Below are 23783 nucleotides of genomic sequence, written 5' to 3'. Positions count from 1 at the left end.
TTTTGTCCTAACAGGAGGCTGCATGAAAGAATTTAAATGTATCATATTTAGGTAAATAGTTCAGCTATAGAGCAGAAATATTAACATAAAAAATTAATTAAAAAGTTGAAAATAAATAGGTGGGCACAGTGGCTCACGCCTGTAATCCCAGCACTTTGGGAGGCTGAGGCAGGAGGATAGTTTGAGTTCGGAAGTTTAAGACCAGCCTGGGTAACATAGTGAGACCCTGTCTCTATAAAAAAATTAAAAATTAGCCAGGTGTGGTGGCATGCATCTATAGTCCCAGCTACTCAGGAGGCTAAGGTGGGAGAACTGTGTGAGCCTGGGAGGTGAGGCTGCAGTGAGCTGTGGTTGTGCCACTGCACTCCAGCCTGAGTGACAAAGTGAGACTCTGTCTCAAAAAAAAGTTAAAAATATTAATAAACTTTTACATAACACATGAACAATATTATGTAATTTATGTTAGGATCATTGTAAGAGGATAAAGGAATACTGCTTTTTTTGAAAAGCTGAGAATAAAAGTAGAATACTGAACTAGATTGTTAAAATCTGATTTTTGAAATGAATTGTAGTTTAAACGTCATGACTTATTTTTTACAAGACCTAATTTTTTTTTTTTAGACAGAGTCTCGCTCTGTCGCCCAGGCTGGAGTGCAGTGGCATGATCTCGGCTCACTGCAATCTCCACCTCCTGGGTTCAAGCGATCCTCCTGTCTCAGACTCCTGAGTAGTAAACCTCATGACTTATTTTTTATAAGACCTAATTTTTTTTTTTTAGACAGAGTCTTGCTCTGTCACCCAGGGTGGAGTGCAGTGGCGTGATCTCGGCTCACTGCAACCTCCGCCTCCTAGGTTCAAGCGATCCTTCTGCCTCAGCCTCCCGAGTAGCTGGGACTACAGGCACATGCCATCACACCCAGCTAATTTTTGTATTTTTAGTAGAGACAGGGTTTCACCATATTGGCCAGGCTGGTCTCGAACTCCTGACGTTGTGATCCACCCGCCTTGGCCTCCCAAAGTGCTGGGATTACAGGCATGAGCCACCGCGCCTAGCAAGACCTAATTTTTTTAGAGCAGTTTTAAGTTCACAACAAAGTTGAGAGGAAGGTACAGAGATTTCCCATATATGTACTGTCCCCACAGATGCAATAGCTTCCCCCCATCAACATCCCTCACCAGAATGGTGTATTTGTTACAGATGATGACTCTCCATTGATATATCATCACCCAAAGTCCATAGCTTATATTAGGGTTTACTCTTGATGTTGTACATTCTCTGGGTCTTGACAAATGTATGATGAGCTGTATCTACTCCATTGTATCATATAAAATAGTTTCACTGCCCTAAGAATCCTCTGTGCTCCACCTATTCATCCCTCCTTTTCCTGTAACCCCTGGAACCCACTGATCTTTTTTTTGTCTTCAATGTTTTCCAGAATCCCCTTTTCCAGAATGTCATATTGATGGAATCATACATTATGTAGCCATTTCAGATCGACTTCTTTCACTTGGTATTATGCATTTAAGGTTTCTTCATGTCTTTTCATGGCTTGATAGTTAATTTATTTTAGTGTTGAATAATACTCCATTATTTGGATGTACTACAGTTTATGCATTCACCTACTGAAGGGCATCTTGATTGCTTCCAAGTTTTGTTACTTATGAATAAAACTTTGATAAACATCCATGTGCAGATTTTTGTGTGGACATAAATTTTCCACTCTTTTGGTTAAATACCAAGGAGCTCAATTGCTGAATGATATATATGGTAAGAGTATGTCTAGTTTTGTTGAGAAACTACCAAATTTTCTTCCGAACTGCCTGTACCATTTTGTGTTCCCATGTGCAATAAATGATAGTTCTTGTTCCACCTCTTTGCCAGCATTTGGTGCTATCAATGTTCTGGATTTTGGCCATTCTAATAAGTGTGCAGTGGTTATCTTCTTTTTTTAATTTGCATTTCCCTCATGACATATGATGTGGAGCATCTTTTCATATGCTTTTTTTTTGCATCTATATGTCTTCTTTGTTGAGGAGTCTGTTAAGGTCTTTGGTCCTTTTTTTTTTTTTTTTTTTTTTTTTTGAGATGGTGTCTCGCTCTGTCTTCCAGGCTGGAGTACAGTGGTGTGATCTTGGCTCACTGCCAGCTCCGCCTCCCGGGTTCTCACCATTCACCTGCCTCAGCCTCCTGAGTAGCTGGGACTACAGGTGCCTGCCACCACGCCCAGCTAATTTTTTGTATTTTTAGTAGAGATGGGGTTTCACCGTATTAGCCAGGATGGTGGTCCATTTTTTAATTGGGTTGTTTTCTTATTTTTGAGTTTTGGGAATTCTTTGTATATTTTGGATAACAGTCCTTTATGAGATAGGTCTTTTGCAAATATTTTCTCCTAGTCTGTGACCGTGTTTCATTCTCTTGGCAGTGTCTTTTGTAGAGCAGAAATGTTTAATTTTAATGAAATCCAGCTAATTGACTCTTTTCTTTTATAAATCATGTCTTCAGTGTCACATCTAAAAAGTCATCACCAAATCTAAGGTCATCTAGATTTTCTCCTGTTATCTTCTAGGAGTTTTATAGTTTTGTGTTCTACATTAAGGCATGTGATACATTTTGAGTTAATTTTTGTGAAGGTCTTCCTCTAAATTCATCTTTTTTTTTTTTATAAGAGAAATCTCGTTCTTGTCCCCCAAGTTTGAGTGCAATGGCTTGATCTCGGCTCACTGCAACCTCTGCCTCCCGAATTCAAATGATTCTCCTGCCTCTGCCTCCCAAGTAGCTGGGATTAAGGTGCCTGCCACCACGCCCAGCTAATTTTTGTATTTTTTTTAGTAGAGATGGGGTTTCACCATCTTGGCCAGGCTGGTCTCAAACTCCTGACCTCAGGTGATCCACCCACCTCGGCCTCCCAAAGTGCTGGGATTACAGGTGTGAGCCACCGCACCCGGCCTAGATTCATCTTTTGCATGTGGGTGTCCATCGTTCCAACATCATTTATTGAAAAGGCTATATATATATATATATATATATATATATATATTTTTTTTTTTTTTTTACAATGTATTGCCTTTGCTCCTTTGTCAAAGATTAGGTGACTATATTTAGTGGCTCCGTTTCTGTGCTCTCTATTCTATTCCATTGACCTATTTGTCCTTCACCAGTACCACACTGTCTTGATTATTGTAGTGTTACGGTAAGTCTTTAAGTTGAGTAGTGTCAGTCCTCTAACTAACTTTATGCCCCTTCAATATTGTATTGGCTATTCTGAGTCTTTTGCCTCTGCATATAAACATTAGAATTGGTTTGTTCATGTTGGGATTTTGATAGGGATGGCATTGAATTTATAGATCAAGTTGGAAAAACTGATGTCTTGATAATATTAAGTCTTCCTATCTATGAATATGGAATATCTTCCAATTTATTTATAGTTTTCCTTATATAGATCTTGTAAATATTTTGTTAGATTTATACCTAAGTATTTCAGTTTTTTGGTGCTTATGTAAATGGTATTGTGTTTTTTATTTCAAATTGCACTTGTTCATTGCTGGTATATAGGAAAGCAATTGACCTTTGTATATTAGCTTTGTATCCTGCAATCTTGCTATAATTGCTTATTCCAGTTTTCTTGTGAATTCTTTTGGATTTTCTTCCATGATTTTTTTAAAAAAAGCAAATTGGTAGTTATGTAACTAGGGTTATAGTTGTAGATTATTAAAATATAGAAATATTCTTAGCAAAATCTTGCTACTTCTGAAAGTCAACTTTTTTGGAGTTATTTTAGGAGATAGCAGATCTCAGTGAATTTCAGTCTTCAAAGTCATATTAAGGAAAAACTATATGTTACATATATATTTCTCAAAATTGTGATAAATACACATAACATATAATTTACCATCTTACCCATTTTAAGTGTACAGCTTAGTGGGCTATGTATATTCACACTGCTGTGCAGCCAACCTCCAGAACTTTTTTTATCTTGCAAAACTGGAACTCTCTACCAGTTAAATAACAACTCACAATTTTCCTCTCCCCTCATTCCCTGGCAACTACCATTCTATTTTTTTTTAATGAATTTGACTATTTTGGATACCTCGTATAGGTGGAATCATAAAATATTTGTCTTTTTGTGACTAACTTATTTCATTTAGCATAATATATTCAAGGTTCATGTATGTTGTAGCATGTGTCACAATTTACTTTTTTAGGCTCAATGTTCTATTGTGTGTGTGTGTGTGTGTGTGTGTGTGTGTGTGTGTACAGATATACATAAGCACCACATTTTGTTTATGTATCTGTCAGTGGACATTTGGGTTCTTTTTGCCTTTTGGCCATTGTAAATAACAATACTGTTATTAACATGGGTGTACAAATATCTATTTGAGTCACTGCTTTAAATTCTTTTGGGTATATACTGGAAGTAGAATTGTTAGATCATATGATCATTTTATTTTCAATTTTTTGAGGAATGAACATACTGTTTTCTGTAATGGCCGTGCAATTTTAACTTTCTACCAACAGTGTATAAATGTTCCACATCCCTGCTAACACTTGTTATTTTCTTTCTTTCTTTTATAATGTAATAGCCATCCTAAGGTATGTAAAGTAGTATGTGATTGTGGTTTTGATTTTCATTTCCACTAGCGACTACATTAGCAATGTTGAGCATTATTTCATGTGCTCATTGGCCATTTGTATATCTTCTTCGGAGAAATGTCTGTTTCCCATTTAAAAATATTTTGTTATTTTTTGTGTGAGTTGTAGGAGTTCTTTATATAGTCTAGATATTAAGCCCTTATCAGATATGATTTGCAAATGTTTTCTTCCATTTCATAGACTGCTTTTTCAATCTGCTGGTAGTGTCCTTTGATGCACAGAAGTTTTTGATTTGGAGTCCAGTTTATCTATTTTTACTTTTGTTGATAGGCTTTATATCCAAGAAATCATTGCCAAATCAAATGTAAAGAAGCTTTCCTTCTGTTTTCTTCTAATAGTTTTATATTTTTAGGTCTTATGTTTGGGTCTTTGATCAATTTTGAGTTATTTTTGTTATATGGCATAAGGTAAGGGTCCAACTTCATTCTTTTGCATGTGGGTATCCAGTTTTCCCAGCAGCAGCATTTGTTGAAAAGACTGCCCTTTCCCTCCCCATTTGATGGTCTTGGCACCCTCATCAAAAATAATTTGCCCATATACTCTAAGGTTTATTTCTCGGCTCTGTATTTGCTCAGTTGGTCTATATGTCTGTTCGTGTATATATATATATATATTTAAATAATATAATTAATTAATTAGTATTTTCTTTCTGTTTCTTTTTTTCTTTTTTTGATAGAGTCTCGCGCTGTCACCCAGCCTAGAGTGCAGTGGTGTGATCTTGGCTCACTGCAGCCTCCACCTCCTGGGTTCAAGCAGTTCTCCTGCCTCAGCCTCCATGAGTAGTTGGGACTACAGGCGTGCACCACATGCCCAATTAATTTTTGTATTTTTAGTAGAAATGGGGTTTCGCTATGTTGGCCAGGCTGTTCTTGAAAACCTGACCTCAGGTGATCTGCTCACCTCGGCCTCCCAATGTGCTGGAATTACAGGTGTGAGCCACCATGCCTGGCCAATTAGTATGTTTTAAAATAAAGTCTTAGTTGTAAATTTGATAGTCTTTACTAATGTAGAGATGGTGAAACTTCACCTCCATTCTCTTAGGATCCTGACTGGGCCCAATAACTAAACTGATATAAGTTAGATTAACAGGAGAAAAGCATGCACATTTATTTAATATAAGTTTTATGTGGCATGGGAGACTTCATAAAGAAATGAGGAACTGAAGAAGCTGTTAGAGTCAATTACTTAAATACTGAATTGGACAAAGAACAGTAAGTTGGGAAAATGTGATAAGGCAAAGGGGATTAGGCTAGGATAGCTAATTGTGTAGGTAAGTAGCCAGGAAGATAAGCATTGGTGTAACTAGGTTTGTTGGTACAGAATTCCTTTGGCCTCAGCTTTTTGTCCTCCATGGTAAGAATGTTGCATCTTTTATATAGGAATTTCATTTCTTGCCTTAGGAACCAGCATGAATGTCATAGCGATCTTTTTTTCACCTGCTGTTTTTCAAGTGCTCTATTAACTTAAATAGTTAATATGCCAGAATGGTATAATTTTTTTCATTAGTGAGTCCGGAGATTTTCTTTTCTTTTCACAGTATCCATAGAAAAATCTTGCTCCTACCCTATCTGCATCAGTCCCATTTCCCCTGCATCCTATAGGTAACCACGTCATAAGGAAATACACATATATAAATCCTATTGTTTCTCCTTTTCAGTACTTTTTACTGTCCTAATTATAGCACATTTTTACTTTTTAGGTTCTATGATTTGAAGAGTGGTATGGCTATGTATTACAGCTTCTAAGTTGTTACCATATTTTGGAGCAAAATGTATTATTATTTTTACTATTAATTTACATTTAACATGAATCATGATCCTAAAAGCATCAAAATATCTTCATAACATCCTACAAAGAAGAGAGAACAGCACTGCTGTTCTACACTGTGGCTCTTGCCCGGTCTATAGTTACAAGAAATAGTTCTTTAGTTGTTGTGATGCCCTGGGTAGGCTTCATTCTTAAGTAATATACTTTGTCTATAGTAATTCCCTGCAAATATGTATATGTGAACAGAATATCTTAAAGATACATGGTGAGGTTTGGTTGCCTTTGTTCTCTGAAGTCTTTTTTTTGTTTGGAGACGGAGTCTCACTCTGTCGCCCAGGCTGGAGGCCAGTGGCATGATCTCGGCTCACTGCAACCTCTGCCTTCTGGGTTCAAGTGATTCTCCTGCCTCAGCCTCCCAAGTAGCTGGGAGTACAGGCACGTGCCACCATGCCCAGCTAATTTTTTTTTTTGTATTTTTAGTAGAGACGGGGTTTCACCATGTTAGCCAGGATGGTCTCGATCTCCTGACCTCGTGATCCATCCACCTTGGCCTCCCAAAAGTGCTGGGATTACAGGCATAAGCCACCACTCCCGGTCTGTTCTCTGAAGTCTTTACGGTTGTTGTTTCTATTATTGTTCCCAGCAAGAACTGGAACTGACCTGATGTCATGATCTATGAATATAATTTTTAATTAAGGAAGAAGTACCAGGAAATCTCTTGTTACTATAGACCTGCTTTGCTGAATACCATTTAGCAGTCTATACTCCAGCCACCAGGCATATTGGTTGTGCAATGATGCCTCCATGATAACTAACAGTGAGGAGTAGAAGTTGGGCTTAGACACTCTGGCTCTTGCATAGGTCGAGGGGTATGTTGTGTTCTTGTAACAAATCCCATGTATACATACATATACATATCGTTCCACAAACATCCCCAAGCAGAAACCAGAGTTAGGTGCAGAATAACCTCAAGAAAATTTTGGTTGCTAGGCCATAGATGAGTCTTTTTGAGGCTGGTATTTTGACACTATGTGCTCCATTGTTTCTCATCTGCTGTGTTGTGCTGCATCAATTGTTTCACCACATTATCACTAAAAACTTGGTCTCCCTAAAAACATTAACTTCTTAGGGCCTGTGTGCCAGTGGGGCCTTTTGGACTTGACTTCAGCTTTTTGGAGGACAGAGTCCCTTTCCCCTTGTAGTGTTGAGTTATTAGTGAATCAACCCTGAAGAGGTAAAGGGTTGGAGCCTCAGCCTCCCAAGAGGCTGTCACTGGAGAATGGTCTCACTGACCTCAGCCCTTCGGCATTTCCACAGCACATTTTCCCCCTAACCCCTCTACTCCTGCCAAATGCCTACCTAACTCTTATAATAGGAAAGCTGGGAACTCCACTCAAAACCATACAAAAAACCAGTTTGTACATTTGGACACCTCCTGAGCACTCACAGTCACTGTGTTTCTCTTTTCCAGCAGCAGACAGTCACTCTCCTGCAGTTTAAGTGATTTATTGATGTCTCAGCCAAACTTGCTATTGTTTCAGGACATTTCAGCCATCAAGGTTTTTAAGGAAGAGCATTCTGTACCAGAGGAGCCATGCTGCTTCCTTGTGTTTGCTAATGTGTCCTTAGCCAGCCTCATTCTTCTTCAGCTTTTCTACTTTGGCAACATAGATCCTCATGGTGTCCATCTTAGACATCCCTTTGTTCACATTCCATGCCTCCTACTTGGCCTTGGCTTTCACATCTGAGGCTGAAGGGGCAGGGATGTTGCAGTCGCTCTGGGTGGGCTGTTTGTAGAAGCTATACACCAGCAGTTTTCTCCTGATCGCACACAGTACCCTTCAGCTGCTTGAGGGCAGTGTGGGCCAGCTCAAACTCCACTTGGCACATTGTGGGAGGGGAGGCCAGGCCCCTCTGTCCTTTCTAGGTGACACCTAGTGCTAGAAGGCTCATCAGGTTTCTTCATCGATAGAGTAGGGATGATGATGATGATGTATCTTCCTCACTGAGTTTCAGGGGACTTTTCACTGAGAATCCCTATGTAGTGTCTGGTACAGGGCTATGTGTGTTGTAGTGCTGATCAAACTCTCAGTAGACAGTGGTATAATTTTAACTCCTTAACAAACATTTTAAGATAGTAAGAAGAAAGTATAATACCAAGTTTTGGTTACACAGCCTTTTAATGAAGCAAAAACTTTTAGACATTAGCATTCCAAACAAAGTTTATTCTAGCAATAAGACACAATGTGACAGCTAATATAAATTACTGTGGAAATTACCTCAGATCTGAGAAATCTGGAAAATAGTTGAAAAAGCTCATGGGTCTATTCCTGAAGGACAACCTGTGAACTGTCAGTGCTAGGACAGATACTACCTAGCTGTTCCTGCCTATACCACTCTTCTTACTTTAGAGCTATGATAGCCCCTTCATAATCCTTTCAGGTTCTAGCAAAGGAGGAATATCAATTTAATTAATATTCTCAGATTTACAACATCTGGGAAATAACAGCATTTATAAATCATGGACATTATCAAAGATCATTCATAATATATTCTTACTATCTAAACTTTGTTTTCTGTACATTTAATTTTTCTAGAGGTATGTGAAGTGGGGAAAATGGGTACTTTAAGAACTATGATTTGTTTGATTTTCACCTACATAACTGGCAAACATTTTCATTATTATTATCATTATATAGAACAACATAGATGTATCAATATCTGTATTTTATCTTTAATATCTCACAGGAAAGGCATTTTGGGTTAATGACTATTTACCCAGAAAATCTGGAGAAAATTTTGCAATCTTGACAAAACCCTATTTTTTTAAATAACAATTTTTTCTCTAAAAATTAGTTAACTTTTGATTATCTGTGTGATAAAGAAGGTTGGGAATAGGAGAATGAAAATTTGCTGGTAACTCAGTTTGGCTTACATGTTATGCATTATTAAAATTTTTTCAGAGCAATAACAAAATGAAAAATCTAATTTGAGTTTCACCTTTTTTTGTCACACCCTCTGGTAGAGGTACAGATAAATGGGAAGTAGAAAGAAAAATTTGAAGTATAAAAAAGTCTTCAGTCTGATTAACTTTGAACTCTAAGATTTAATTATATAAAGTAATTATTGTCTAATATTAGACAATGTTGATTATTATAGATGTCTATAATTTTTTTTTTTTTTTTTTGAGACAGAGTCTTACTTTGTCACCCAGGCTGGAGTGTAATGGCACGACCTCGGGTCACTGCAACCTCCACCCCCACCGGTTCACGCAATTCTCCTGCTTCAGCCTCCCAAGTAGCTGGGACTACAGGTGCATGCCACCACGCCCGGCTAATTTTTTTTTTTTTTGTATTTTTAGTAGAGATGGGGTTTCACCATGTTGTCTAGGATGGTCTCCATCTCCTGACCTCGTGATTCGCCTGCCTCGGCCTCCCAAAGTGCTGGGATTACAGGCATGAGCCACCGTGCCTGGCCTATAGATGTCTGTAATTGTGAAATATCAGTTATCTGCTAAAGAATGGGTGTCAATAACTGTGAAGGGTATGAGATTTTACCCTACTTACTAGCTAACAAGTTACCACACTATAGTTTCATGGATGCTGTTAGAAGACATGAGACTCCTGAGTCAGAGACAAATGATAGTAACCAGGGTAATGGCATTTCTTTCTTTTCTTCATGGATTCTCTGAGCCCTGCTCCTGTAGAGCAATGTTAAGAGGGCTAGATGACACCTGCACACTCAATGGGCAGTGTAAAGGAGAGGCATTCTGAGCTTAAAGAACTCAAATCTCATACAAAAGTTGATAAGCATGCCTGCCCCTTTCTCCAGAGGGAAACAGTATCTGTGTTCTAAGGGGCAGTCAGGGCAAATTACTCATAGCAGTAATTTGAGAGAACCATGAAGAATTGTCTTCTAACAATGGGTCTGGGCTGAAAAATCTGCATAATAAATACTGTATTTGTAATGTAAATTAATAATGTAAACAAGAGCAGAAGAGGACTTTCTTTCTTTCTTTTCTTTTTTTTCTTTTTTTTGGAGACAGGGTCACTCTCTGTTGCCCAGGTTAGAGTGCAGTGGCGTGATCACAGCTCACTATAGCCTTGAACTCCTGGGCTCAAGCAATTCTTCTGCCTCAGCTTCACAAGCGTGTACCACCATGCCTGGCTAATTTTTAACATTTTTTCTAGAGACAGCATTTCACTATGTTGCACAGGCTAGTCTTGAACTCCTGGGCTCAAGTGATCCTTCAGCCTTGGCCTCCTAAAGCACTGGGACTACAGGCATGAGCACTATGCCTGCCCCCTACTGCCCCTTTTTTAAAGTACCTGGGAGAACAAAGTTTAAATATTCTATTTTTGTAGCACCTAATTAACATACAATTTAAGACATTTTCAAAATTTTACATTATTGAAAATAAGTAGGTTAAAGACTTTTACTTAGGATCACTTTGCTGTTATGCTGCATGTTTTTGAAATAATAAAACTTTATTTTGAAAACACTCAACTCAAAAGTCTTAACTAATTTATATGATTCATACTGTCTCTTGTTAAAAATCCACATGGGGGATTTTAAGTCTGTATCAGGCCATGAAAAAGTTTAGACATGAAGAAGGCAGTTTTCTTTTTTTCTTAATGTTTACACCAGACCAAAGTGAATCATTTTGAGAGAACCACCATCTCTGATTTCCTGCAAATAAACAAATAAAAATAATGTTTAAGCAGAGTAAAAAGTAATTGACTTAATATTTGTATCTTTATTATTTTTAAGTACTTAAAAATAGTGAAACAAAATAGTTTAAAATGTACTGCACATAGATACATAAGAGAACTGTATACTTACCTGACTTGGTCATCAAAATTTTGATACGATATTCATAAAAACTAGTCAAGAAATAATAAGCATTAAAAGGCAAAGAAAGGACAGGATGTTAATTGAAACTTAGAAGCATCTGAGGGTTCCTCCAATGAAAAATTGCAAACTGTGGGTCATCATTTGGATTCTACAGTGTGATTTTAAAATACTGTGTGTTCTAAAAGGTATTATACAGCATATATTTCCTAATTTTGGTGTTTTAATGAGTATTTGATAATGGCTCTTGAGATAATGGCTTATAAAATAGAAAAGGTTGTGGTTTTATAAGACTTTCATAAAATTTTATGAAGCTGCAAAGAAATATTAACAACAACTTCATCTATTTCCCATTTGTTATTCTTTCTTTTGCACTTTCTGCCCATCCCTGTCAGTTACAGAAAAACAGAAGATCTTATGGGCTTCTGAAGTTGGATGATGTGTGAAGATAAGACTAAAGACGAGTGATAGTGTGTGAAAAATAATACAGTGGGGACAGTTTGTAAAATTTGAAGATAACCTACTTAGGGTTGAAATGCTAAAAGTAAAAGGTAAAGAGAGTAGCGATAACAGCACTTAAACTATCATGTCATAATTGGAGACATTTTACTTAAAGTATAGGTGAAAGTAATTTTAAAAAATAAATTTAAAGTTATTCTGTAAGTTATATCTTAAAAGTTATTTTTACTAAGAGAAGCCTTTCAGAAAGTCTGCATTTACACTATTTTAAGTAGTCACATCTCAAAGGAAACAGATATGCGGCTAAAAAATAAGGGCAACACATGTATGTAGGTATGTGCCTGTAGATCTTGATGTACACAAAATTGAAAAAAAAAAAAAAAAAAAAAAACCTGGAAAAACAGGTAGCAAGAAGAATGCGTAATTTAATAGTGCCTGAGGCTTGAGTGTGTGCTGGCAAGTTCCAGGCTTTTAGGTAGCTTTCAATTTAAAAAGAAAACTAAACACTGTCATTTTTAAAAGATAAGCTTCAACTCTTGGCTTATAAACTACCACACCAAAGTCTAGTTTCTATACCACGAGAATGGTCATTGAGAAAATGAGTTAGGTTTTGGCCTTGTTCATCAACTGGCAGAGATCCTAGGTAAATTATTTTATTTTCTTAATATCTAGATATACTTGTTGCTAGAAGGCTGATGGCATACCTAAGAACTATCGTGTCATTCAGCCATGTTGTTGATGTTATGTAGTGTCTTCTATCCATGATTTAATCCTCTCTTACCTTAGGAATTACATTTTAAAAAGTAAGAATCATAGAATTAACTTCTCAAGATCTTCCAGGATGTAAAAAAACAAAACAAAAAATATTACTTTGGGGGATTTCCTTTAAAATCCATTGCATTTTAAAAAGACTTCAGGGCATTTCCAAGTTTCCATTGCTATATAACCTTGACTTATACCCTACATACCTTAGAGGGATATTTTGAAGATTTATAAAATAATTTATTTTACATTCAAGTTTTTAAACATTATTTGAAGTAAAACATAATCATTAAATAAAATTTGGAAAACAGAAAACTATGAAAATTTACCCATAGTCCTACCAGTTATACAAAACTAAAGTTAACATGAATTTGCTTCTAGTCTCTTTTTCTCCACATATATGTTTTATTTATTTATTTTAAACACAGCTTGAATTATATTGTATATATAATTCTGTATCTTTTCTTTTTCTTTTTTTGGCCTCATAACACTTCAAAACTTTTTATTGTTCCTACATAGTCTGTTTTTAATGGCTGAATTTTATTATTCCATTAAATACTATAGCTTTATTTAACCACTCCTTTTTTGGTTAAATTTATATTGTTTCCAATTTCTTCTTTTTCATAAATAACCCTATGATAGATGTTCTTAGGCATGAAGTTTGTTTTTTTTTTTCTGTTTGTAGGATTATTTCCTTGGTATAGAACTGTAGAAATAGAATTTTTAGACCAAAAGCTTATGAAATTTTAAGCTTCTGGATAAACACTGTAGAATTGGTAGTTTTGCTTTGTTTGTTTCCTAGTTTGGGAGGAGGTGATTTTGTTCAATAATAGGAAGTTGTGGTTCCAAGGAAGACTGATCTTCATTTTTTTTTTTTAATGTGTTGAAATTGTGCTCAGCCTTGACTGAATGAAACTACATGTTAATTCTTGTAGTAATTTTACAGCAACAAAAGGGTTTTCCCCAGTCCCTCATTGCTTTCTACATGTGGTTAAGTGCATTTTCTGAGCCACACCCTTTTGCTGTTACCTAATATTGGGTGATATCAGGTCACTTTCCTTTAAATGTACACAGACTTTTGTAAGTAAATTCAGCAGACAAGTTAAGCTTTGCTTTGCTATAAACTGGATTTTGACCTGTGGCTCACTTAATACAGATTTTTAAATTTTAATACAGTAAGTGATCATCTCAGTTTACTATGTTAGGTTTCCTCTGTGTTACTAATAATCTCTCTTGAAGTTTCTGATTTGGTTTAATAATAATTGAATCCCAGAAGTATAATATTTTAGACATGGAAGAAATCTTAAAACTCCCTAATCTGAAATTCTTTTATTTTATAGATCAACAAGTTGAGGCTCATATGGGTTAAGTGTTTTGTCCAAAGTCAGTTAGTGGCAGAGTTGGTATTATAATTTTGTTCTTATTTCTCTGTAAAAGGGTTTTTTTTTTTCCACTATAGTTTTTTAATGTACTAACAATACTTGTTCCACAGGCTGCTTTATGATTAACTTCTCTGATTCCCTATTCCTCTCATTTAAGGCTTTTGCTTATAAGCATGCTAGCTAGTGGCCCACCCTATGTGGCAGGAGACGCTTTTCTGAGTAAGTTGACCAGCTATTCAAGTTTCACTACTGAACATTGTGAAATTGAACTCTGATTCTTTCATATTTGGTATCATATATAGGTTTCTTTTTCATCAACATTGCAGAGTTTGGTACTTGACATTTTTTGTAGAAAATGCAGTCTCAAACTGACTGTAGTCTAGCACTTGCCAAAGGTTGGCTTGAGGCTTCTGGTACATACGAGAGACAAGTTGATAGATAAGCTAACTAACTTTCTAACTTCTGTGTTAAGTAAGCCATCAGAAAGGAATGTACTTAGAACTTGTCATTTCACCTTTCCACAGGAATGCCTTTAGTGAATTATGATTTAATATAAGTATTTTACCTTATAAAGAAGAGTTATAATAAGAAACATCTATGTGACTAGAATGTCTATCCTTTTCAAAACTCTAAGACATGTTTAGTTTGTTTTTCAGTTAAAAATTTAGAGATTGGGTCTTGATAGGTTCTCCATGCTGGCCTAAAACTCCTGGGCTCAAGCAGTTCCCCTACCTCAGCCTCCAAAGGAGCTGGGACTGTAGGGATACACTACCACAACCAACTTGCTTTTCAGTTTTTTTTTTTTTTTTTATTTTAATAAGACGGTGTTTTGCTCTGTTGCCCAGGCTGGAGTGCAGTGGTGTGATCTCAGCTCACTGCAACCTCCGCTTCCTGGGTTCAAGCAGTTCTCCCTGCCTCAGCCTCCTGAGTAGCTGAGACTACAGGTGCATGTCACCACATCTGGCTAATTTTTTTGTATTTTTAGTAGAGACAGGGTTTTGCCGTGTTGGCCGGGCTGGTCTTGAAGTCTTGACCTCAGGCAATCTCCCCACCTTGGCCTCCCAAACTGCTGGGACTACAGGCGTGAGCCACCTCGCCGGGCTGCTTTTCAGTTTTCTTTTACACAAGCTTTTTTTTTTTTTTTTGAGATAAGGTCTCACTCTGTCACCCAGGCTGGAGTATAGTGGTATAATCAAGGCTCAGTGCAGCCTTGACCTTCCAGACTCAGGTGATTTTCCCACCCTAGCCTCCCAAGTAGCTGGGACTACAGGCATGCACCACCACACCAGGCTATTTTTGTATTTTTTGTAGAGACAGGGTTTCACCATTTTGGCCAGGCTGGTCTTGAACTCCTGGCCTCAAGTGATCCGCCTGCCTTGACCTCCCAAAATGCTGGGATTACAGGTGTAAGCCAATGCACCTGGCATGCACAAACATTCTTGAGTGTGAATATAGAATGCTGAAAAAGTGTTTCCATCTAGATAAATTTACTATTTGCATGTGTTAAAAAATTAAGTCAATAAAAACAATAATCATAAACCGTCTTTTAGAACAGAATGGTTTTCCATTACCTAATTTGACAGATTAATCATGTAATATTACTAAATTAAACATAACTGTTCTCATTTTGCAGATGAGGAAACAGGTATAGAGGTGTGTAGCAGTGAGGAGGTAGTGGAACAAAATTAGACTGAGACAGTTTGCTTATAATACTGCATTCTTTCTGTTATACCATGATGCTCCTCAAAGTAAACCTATTTCACTTTTTGCCTTTGCCTTCCCAAATTCAGAGCTAAACACAGTTTTAACTTGTATAAAACAGCCCGATATTCAACATCACATAACTGTGCAACTTTTTTTTTTTTTGAGATAGGGTCATGCTCTGTTGCCTAGGCTGGAGAACAGTGGCACAATTATAGCTCACAGCAAAAGTACAGCTCAAACTTCAAGGCTCAGGTGGTCTTGCCTCAGCCTCCCAAGTAGCTGGGACTACAGGTGTGCACCACCGTGCCTGGATAATTTTTTTAAACTTTTATTTTTGTAGAGACAAGGTCTTGCTATGTTGCCTAAGCTAGTCTCAAACTACTGGGCTCTGGTGATCTTTTTGCCTTAGCCTCCCAAATCACTAGGATTACAGGCGTAAGTCACCATGCCCGGCCTGCAACTTTTAATTGACTTTTGCTGTGTATATAATTTATTTTAGATATGATATATAAAGTACTTTAGTGAAATGCCCCAAATCTTTCAGAAAGTAAATAGATCATAAATACTGAGATAAAGTATGTTGACATATTTAACTTTTTTTTTTTTTTTTTTTGAGATGGTGTCTCACTCTGTCACTAGGCTGGAGTGCAGTGGCACAATCTTGGCTCACTGCAGTCTCCGCCTCCCAGGTTCAAGCAATTCTCCTGCCTCAGCCTCCCGAGTAGCTGAGACTACAGGCACGCGCCGCCATGCCCAGCTAATTTTTAGTAGAAAGGGGGTTTCACCATGTTGGCCAGGATGGTCTTGATCTCCTGACCTCGTTATCTGCCCGCCTCAGCCTCCCAAAGTGCTGGGATTACAGGCGTGAGCCACCGTGCCCAGCCTATGAGTAAGTTCTTTAGTGATGATTTGGGAGATTTTGGTGCACCCATCAAATATGGGTATACACTGAACCATATTAGTACTCTTTTATCCCTCACCCCCTTCCCACTCTTCCCCCCAAGTCCCCAAAGTCCTTTGTATCATTCTTATACCTTTGTGTCCTCATAGCTTAGCTCCTACATATCAGTGAGAACATACGATGTTTGGTTTCCATTCCTGAGTTACTTCGCGTAGATAGTGGTCTCTAATCTCATCCAGGTCACTACAAATGCTATTAATTCACTCCTTTTTATGGCTGCATAGTATTCCACTGTGTATGTATGTATGTATGTATGTATGTGTGTATATATATACATGTGTATATACACATAGACACGTATATATACACATATATATACACACATATATATATATACACACACACACCAGTTTCTTTATCCACTTGTTGATGATGGGCATTTGGGTTGGTTACATGATTTTGCAATTGTGAATTGCTCCACTATAAAAATGTAAGTACAAGTATCTTTTTTGAGTAATGACTTCTTTTCTTCTGTGTAGACACTCAATAGTGGGGTTGCTGGATCAAATGGTAGTTCTACTTTTAGTTCTTTAAGGAATCTCCACACTGTTTTCCGTAGTGGCTGTATGAGTTTACATTCCCACCAGCAGTGTAGAAGTGTTCCCTGTTCACCACATCCATGCCCGCATCTACTGTTTGATTTTTTTATTATGGCCATTCTTGCAGGAGTAAGGTGGTAGCGCATTGTGGTTTTGATTTGCATTTCCCTGATCATTAGTGATGTTGAGCATTTTTTCATGTTTGTTGGCCATTTGTATATGTTCTTTTGAGAATTGTTCATTCATGTCCTTAGTCCACTTTTTTATGGGATTGTTTTTTTCTTACTGATTTGAGTTTGTTGTAGATTCTCGATATTAGTCCTTTTTTAGATGTATAGATTGTGAAGATTTTCTCCCACTCTGTGGGTTGTCTGTTTATTCTGCTGACTGTTCCTTTTGCTGTGAAAAAGCTCTTTGGTTTAATTAGGTCCCAGCTATTTATCTTTGTTTTTATTGCATTTGCTTTTGGGTTCTTGGTAATGAAATCTTTGCCTAAGCCAATGTCTAGAAGGGTTTTTCCAATGTTATCTTCTAAAATTTTTATAGTTTCACGTCTTAGGTTTAAGTACTTAATCCATCTTGAGTTGATTTTTGTATAAGGTGAGAGATGAGGATCCAGTTTCATTCTCCTACATGTGGCTAGCCAGTTATCTCAGCACCATTTGTTGAAAAGGGTGTCCTTTCCCCACTTTATGTTTTTGTTTGCTTTGTTGAAAATCAGTTGGCTGTAAGTATTTGCATTTATTTCTGGGTTCTCTATTCTGTTCCATTGATCTGTATGCCTATTTTTATACCAGTACCATGCTGTTTTGGTGACTATGGCCTTATATTATAGTTTGAAATCAGGTAGTGTGATTCCTCTATATTTGTTCTTTTTGCTTAGTCTTGCTTTGGCTATGTGGGCTCTTTTATGGTTCCATGTGAATTTTAGAATTGTTTTTTCTAATTTTGTGAAGAATGATGGTGGTATTTTGATGGGGACCACATTGAATTTGTAGATTCCTTTTGGCAGTATGGTCATTTTCACAATATTGATTCCACCCATTCATGAGCATGGGATGTGTTTCCATTTGTTTGCGTCATCCATGATTTCTTTCAGCAGTGTTTTGTAGTTTTCCTTGTAGAGGTCTTTCAACTCCTTGGTTAGGTATATTCCTAAGTATTTTATTTTATTTTTTTGCAGCTATTATAAAAGGGGTTGAGTTCTTGATCTGATTCTCCACTTGGTTGCTGTTGGTGTATAGAAGAGCTACTGATTTGTGTATATTAATCTTGTATCCAGAAACTTTCCTGAATTCTTTTATCAGTTCTAGGAGCTTTCTGGAGGAGTCCTTAGGGTTTTCAAGGTAAACGATTGTATCATCAGCAAACAGTGACAGTTTGACTTCCTCTTTACTGATTTGGATGCCCTTTATTTCTTTCTCTTGTCTGATTGCTCTGGCTAGGATTTCCAGTACTATGTTGAACAGGAGTGGTGAGAGCGGGCATTCTTGTCTTGTTCCAGTTCCCAGAGGGAATGCTTTCAACTTTTCCCCATTCAGTATCATATTTGCTGTGGGTTTGTCATAGATGGAGTTTATTACATTAAGGTATGTCCTTTGAATGCTGATTTTGCTGAGAGTTTTAATCAGAAAGGGATGCTGGATTTTGTTGAATGCTTTTGCTGCATCTATTGAGATGATCATCTGATTTTTACTTTTTTTTTTTTGAGACAGAGTCTCACTCTGTTGCCCAGGCTGGAGTGCAATGGTGCGATCTTGGCTCCTGCAACCTCCGCCTCCTGGGTTCAAGCGATTCTCCTGTCTCAGCCTCCCGAGTAGTTGGGATTACAGGCATGCGACACCAGACCGGGCTAATTTTTGTATTTTTAGTAGAGACGGGGTTTCACCATGTTGGTCAGGCTGGTCTCGAACTCCTGACCTCGTGATCCGCCCGCCTCAGCCCCCCAAAGTGCTGAGATTACAGGCATGAGCCACCGTGCCCAGCTGATTTTTACTTTTAATTCTGTTTCTGTGGTGTATCACGTTTATTGGCTTGCATATGTTAAACCATCCCTGCATCCCTGGTATGAAACCCACTTGATCATGGTGGATTATCTTTTTGATATGTTGTTGGATCTGGTTAGCTAGAGCTAGTAGTTGTTAAGTTTAGCATCAATGTTCATCAAGGATATCGGTCTATAGTTTTCTTTTTTGGTTATGTCCTTTCCTGGATTTGGTATTAGGGTGATGCTGGCTTCATAAAATGAATTACGAAGGGTTCCTTCTTTCTCTATCTTGTGGAATAGTATCGAAAGGATTGGTACCGATTCTTCTTTGAACGTCTGGTAGAATCCGAATGTCTGCTGTGAATCCATCTGGCCTGGACTCTTTTTTTTTGTTGGTAATTTTAAAAATACCATTTCAATCTCACTGCTTGTTATTGGTCTGTTCAGGGTATCTAATTTTTCCTGATTTAAGCTAGAAGGGCTGTATTTTTTCCAGGAATTTATCCATCTCTTCTAGGTTTTCTAGTTCATGTGCATAAAGGTGTTCATAGTAGACTTGAATGATCTTTTGTATTTCAGTGGTGTCAGTTGTAATATCTCCTGTTTTGTTTCTTATTGAGGTTATTTGGCTTTTCTCTCTTCTTCTCTTGGTTAATCTTGCTAATGGTCTATCAATTTTATTTATCTTGTCAAAGAACCAGCTTTTTGTCTCATTTATCTTTTGTATTTTTTGTTTGTTTCAATTTCATTTAGTTCTGCTCTGATCTTGGCAGTTTTCTTATTTCTGCTGGGTTTGAGTTTGGTTTGTTCTTGTTTCTGTAGTTCCTTGAGGTATGACCTTAGAATGTCAGTTTGTGTCCTTTCAGTCTTTTTGATGTAGGTGCTTAGGGCTATGAACTTTCATCTTAGCACTGCCTTTGCTGTATCCCAGAGGTTTTGATAGGTTGTGTCATTATTGTCATTCAGTTCAAATAATTTTTTAATTTCCATTTTGATTTCATTTTTGACTCAATGCTCATTCAGGAGCACATTATTTAATTTCTATGTATTTGCATGGTTCTGAAGGTTCCTTTTGGAGTTGATTTCCAATTTTATTCCACTGTAATCTGAGAGTGCTTGACATAATTTCAATTTTTAAAAATTTATTGAGGATCGTTTTATGGGCTATCATATGCTGTATCTTGGATAAAGTTCCATGCACTGTGTGTTCTGTGGTTGTTGGATGAAATGTTCTGTTTATATCTGTTAAGTCCATTTGTTCTAAGGTATAGTTTAAATCCATTGTTTCTTTGTTGAGTTTCTGTCTTGATGACCTGTCTAGTGCTGTCAGTGGAGTAGTGTAGGTCTTAGGTCTATTCTTAGGTCTATTAGTAATTGTTTCTTAGGTCTATTAGTAATTGTTATATAAATTTGGGAGCTGCAGTGTTAGGGGTGTGTGTGTGTGTACGTGTGTATATATATATACACACACATACATATATATACACATACATATATATACACACACATATATATACACACACATAAATATATATATACACACACACATATATATACACACACACACACACCCATCTGTATATATATTTTGAGACAGAGTTTTGCTGTCATCCAGGCTGGAGTGCAGTGGTGCGATCTTGGCTCACTACAGCTTCTGCCTCCCAAGTTCAAGTGATTCTCCTGCCTCAGCCTCCTGGAGTAGCTGGGACTATAGGCACATGTCACCACAGGTGCCTCTGTTTTTAGGATTGTGATATTTCCTGTTGGACAAGGTTTTTACCATTATATAATGTCCCTCTTGGTCTCTTTTAACTGCTGTTACTTTAAAATTTGTTTTGTCTGATATAAGAATAGCTGCCCCTGCTCGCTTTAGGTGTCCATTTGCATGAAATGCCTTTTTCTGCCCCTTTACTTTAAGTTTATGTGAGTCCTTATGTGTTAGGTGAGTCTTCTGAAGGCAGCAGAGAGTTGGTTGGTGAGTTCTTATCCATTCTGTGGTTCTGTATCTTTTAAGAGGAGCATTTAGGCCATTTACATTCAATGTTAGTATTGACATGTGAGGTACCGTTGCATTCATTGTGATTTTTGTTGCCTGCGTACTTTGGTTTTTTTGTTGTTTTTGCTTTTTCACATGTATTTTTGTTTTATAGGTCCTGTGTGATTTATGCTTTAAAGAGGTTCTGTTTTGATGTGTTTCCAGAGTTTGTTTCAAGATTTACAGCTCCTTCTAGCAGTTCTTATAGTGGTGGCTTGGTAATGGCAAATTCTCTCAGCATTTGTTTGTCTGAAAACGACTGTATCTTTGCTTCATATATGATGCTTACTTTTGCTGGATACTAAATTCTTGGCTGATAATTGTTTTGTTTGAGGAGGCTGAAGATAGGGCACCAATCTCTTCTAGCTTGTAGGGGTTCTGCTGAGAAATCTGCTGTTAATCTGATAGGTTTTCCTTTATAGGTTACTTGGTGCTTCTGTCTTACAGGTTTTAAAGATTCTTTCTTTTGTCTTAACTTTGGATAACCTGATGACTATGTGCCTAGGCGAAGATCTTTTTGCAATGAATTTTCCAGATGTTCTTTGTGCTTCTTGTATTTGGATGTCTAGGTCTCTAGCAAGGCTCGGGAAGTTTTCCTTGATTATTCCCCCAAATATGTTTTCCAAGCTTTTAGAATTCTCTTCTTCCTCAGGAACACTGATTATTCTTAAGTTTGGTTGTTTAACGTAATCCCAGACTTCTTCATGACTTTGTTCATATTTTCTTATTCTTTTTTCTTTGACCTTGTTGGATTGGGTTAGTTCAAAGACCTTGTTTTCGAGCTCTGAATTTCTTTCTTCTACTTGTTCAATTGTATTGGTGAGACTTTCCAGAACATTCACCCTTTTTATTTTATTTTATTTTTTTTTGAGACGGAGTCTCGCCCTGTCACCCAGGCTGGATGGCATGGCTCAATGGCTCAATGCAATCTCCACCTCCTGGGTTCCCATGATTCCCTGGCTAATTTTTGTATTGTTGTCCAGCTAATTTTTGTATTTTTAGTAGAGACGGGGTTTCGCCATGTTGGCCAGACTCGTCTCAAAATCCTGACCTTGTGATCTGCCTGCCTCACCCTCCGAAAGTACTGGGATTAGATGGGTGAGCCACCGTGCCTGGGCAACATTTCACATTTCTAAAAGTGTGTCCAAAGTTTCCTGAATTTTTGGTTGTTTCTCTTTAAGCTATCTATTTCCTTGAATATTTCTCCCTTCACTTGTTGCATCACTTTTTGGATTTCCTCTTGCATTAAAATTGGGCTTCACCTTCCTCTGGTCCATCCCTCTTTAGCTTAATAACTAACCTCCCTAAATTCTTTTTCAGGTAAATCAGGGATTTCTTCTTGATTTGGATCCACTGCTGGTGAACTAGTGTGATTTTTTGAGGGTGTTGAAGAGCCTTGTTTTGTCATATTACCAGGGTTTGTTTTCTGGTTCCTTCTCATTTGGGTAGGCTCTATCAGAGGGAAGGTTTAGGGCTGAAGGCTGCTGTTCAGGTTCTTTTGTCCCACAGGGTGTTCCCTTGATGTAGTACTCTCCCCCTTTTCCTATGGATGTGGCTTCCTGTGAGCCATACTACAGTGATTGTTGTTTCTCTTCTGGGTCTAGCTACCCAGCAAGTTTATCTGGCTCCAGGCTGGTACTGGGGGTTGTCTGCACAGAGTCCTGTGATATGAAGCATCTATGGGTCTCTCAGTCATGGATGCCTAAGTGCCTGTTCCAGTGGAGATGGCAGGGCTGTGCGATGGACTCCATGAGGGTTCTTGGCTTTGGTGGTTTAATGCTCTATTTTTGGGCTGGTTGGGCTCCTGCCTGGAGGTGCGCTTTCCAGAAAGCATCAGCTGTAGTAATATAGAGAGGGACCGGTGGTGGGCGGGGCCCTGGCACTCCCAAGATTATATGCCATTTGTCTTCTGCTACCAGGGTGGATAGGGAAGTACCATCAGGTGGGGGTGGGGCTAGGCATGTCTGAGCTCAGACTCTCCTTGGGCAGGTCTTGCTGTGGCTGCTGTGGCGGATGGGGGTGAGATCCCCAGGTCACTGGAGTTGGATACCTAGGAGGATTATGGCTGCCTCTGCTGAGAAATGCAGTTTGTCAGGGAAGTAGGGGAAAGCCGGCAGTCACTGGCCTCATCCAGCTCTCATGCAAACTGAAGGGCCTGTCTCACTTCCACCATGCCCCCCAACAACAGTCCTGAGTCTGTTTCCAGGCAGAGGGCATGATGGGCTTGAAAACTTGTCCTGGGCTACCTGCCTCCCAGCTGCAAAAGGAAAGGGCCTGAATTTTAAAATAGTTTTTATCTAGTTCTGTGAACAATCTCAGTGGTAGTTTAATAGAAATAGCATTGAATCTATACATTGCTTTGGGTAGTATGGCCATTTTAACAATATTGATTCTTCCTGTTCATGAGCATGGAATGTTTTTCCATTTGTTTGTGTCATCTCTGATTTCTTTGAGCAGTGTTTTGTAGTTCTCATTGTAGAGATCTTTCACCTCTTGGATTAGCTGCATTCCTAGGTATTTTATTCTTTTTGTAACAATTGTGAATGGGATTGCGTTCCTGATTTGGCTCTTGGCTTGGCTATTGTTGGTGTATAGGAATGCTAGTGATTTTTGTACATTGATTTTGTATCCTGAAACTTTGCTGAAGTTGTTTATCAGCTGAAGGAGCTTCTGGGCTGAGATTAT

The 23783-nt window shown here is 37.9% G+C and overlaps 1 protein-coding gene across 4 annotated transcripts in view; it reads right to left on the bottom strand.

Annotated features, from left to right (window-relative positions):
• Window positions 1-10884: 10884 nt before the first annotated feature.
• Window positions 10885-23783, bottom strand: part of WDPCP (WD repeat containing planar cell polarity effector) — a 464584-nt gene continuing 451685 nt past the window's right edge. For all 4 annotated transcript variants that reach the window (XM_063648672.1, XM_063648673.1, XM_054475134.2 and 1 more), the window contains one exon: window positions 10885-11107. In XM_063648672.1, the coding sequence (XP_063504742.1) occupies window positions 11057-11107 (51 nt within the window). In that variant the 3' untranslated portion in view covers window positions 10885-11056. The remainder of the gene's footprint in view (window positions 11108-23783) is intronic.

This window comes from Pongo pygmaeus, chromosome 12, assembly GCF_028885625.2.
Source record: "Pongo pygmaeus isolate AG05252 chromosome 12, NHGRI_mPonPyg2-v2.0_pri, whole genome shotgun sequence".
Lineage (NCBI taxonomy): Eukaryota > Metazoa > Chordata > Mammalia > Primates > Hominidae > Pongo > Pongo pygmaeus.
This window is presented reverse-complemented; position numbering and strand designations above follow the sequence as displayed.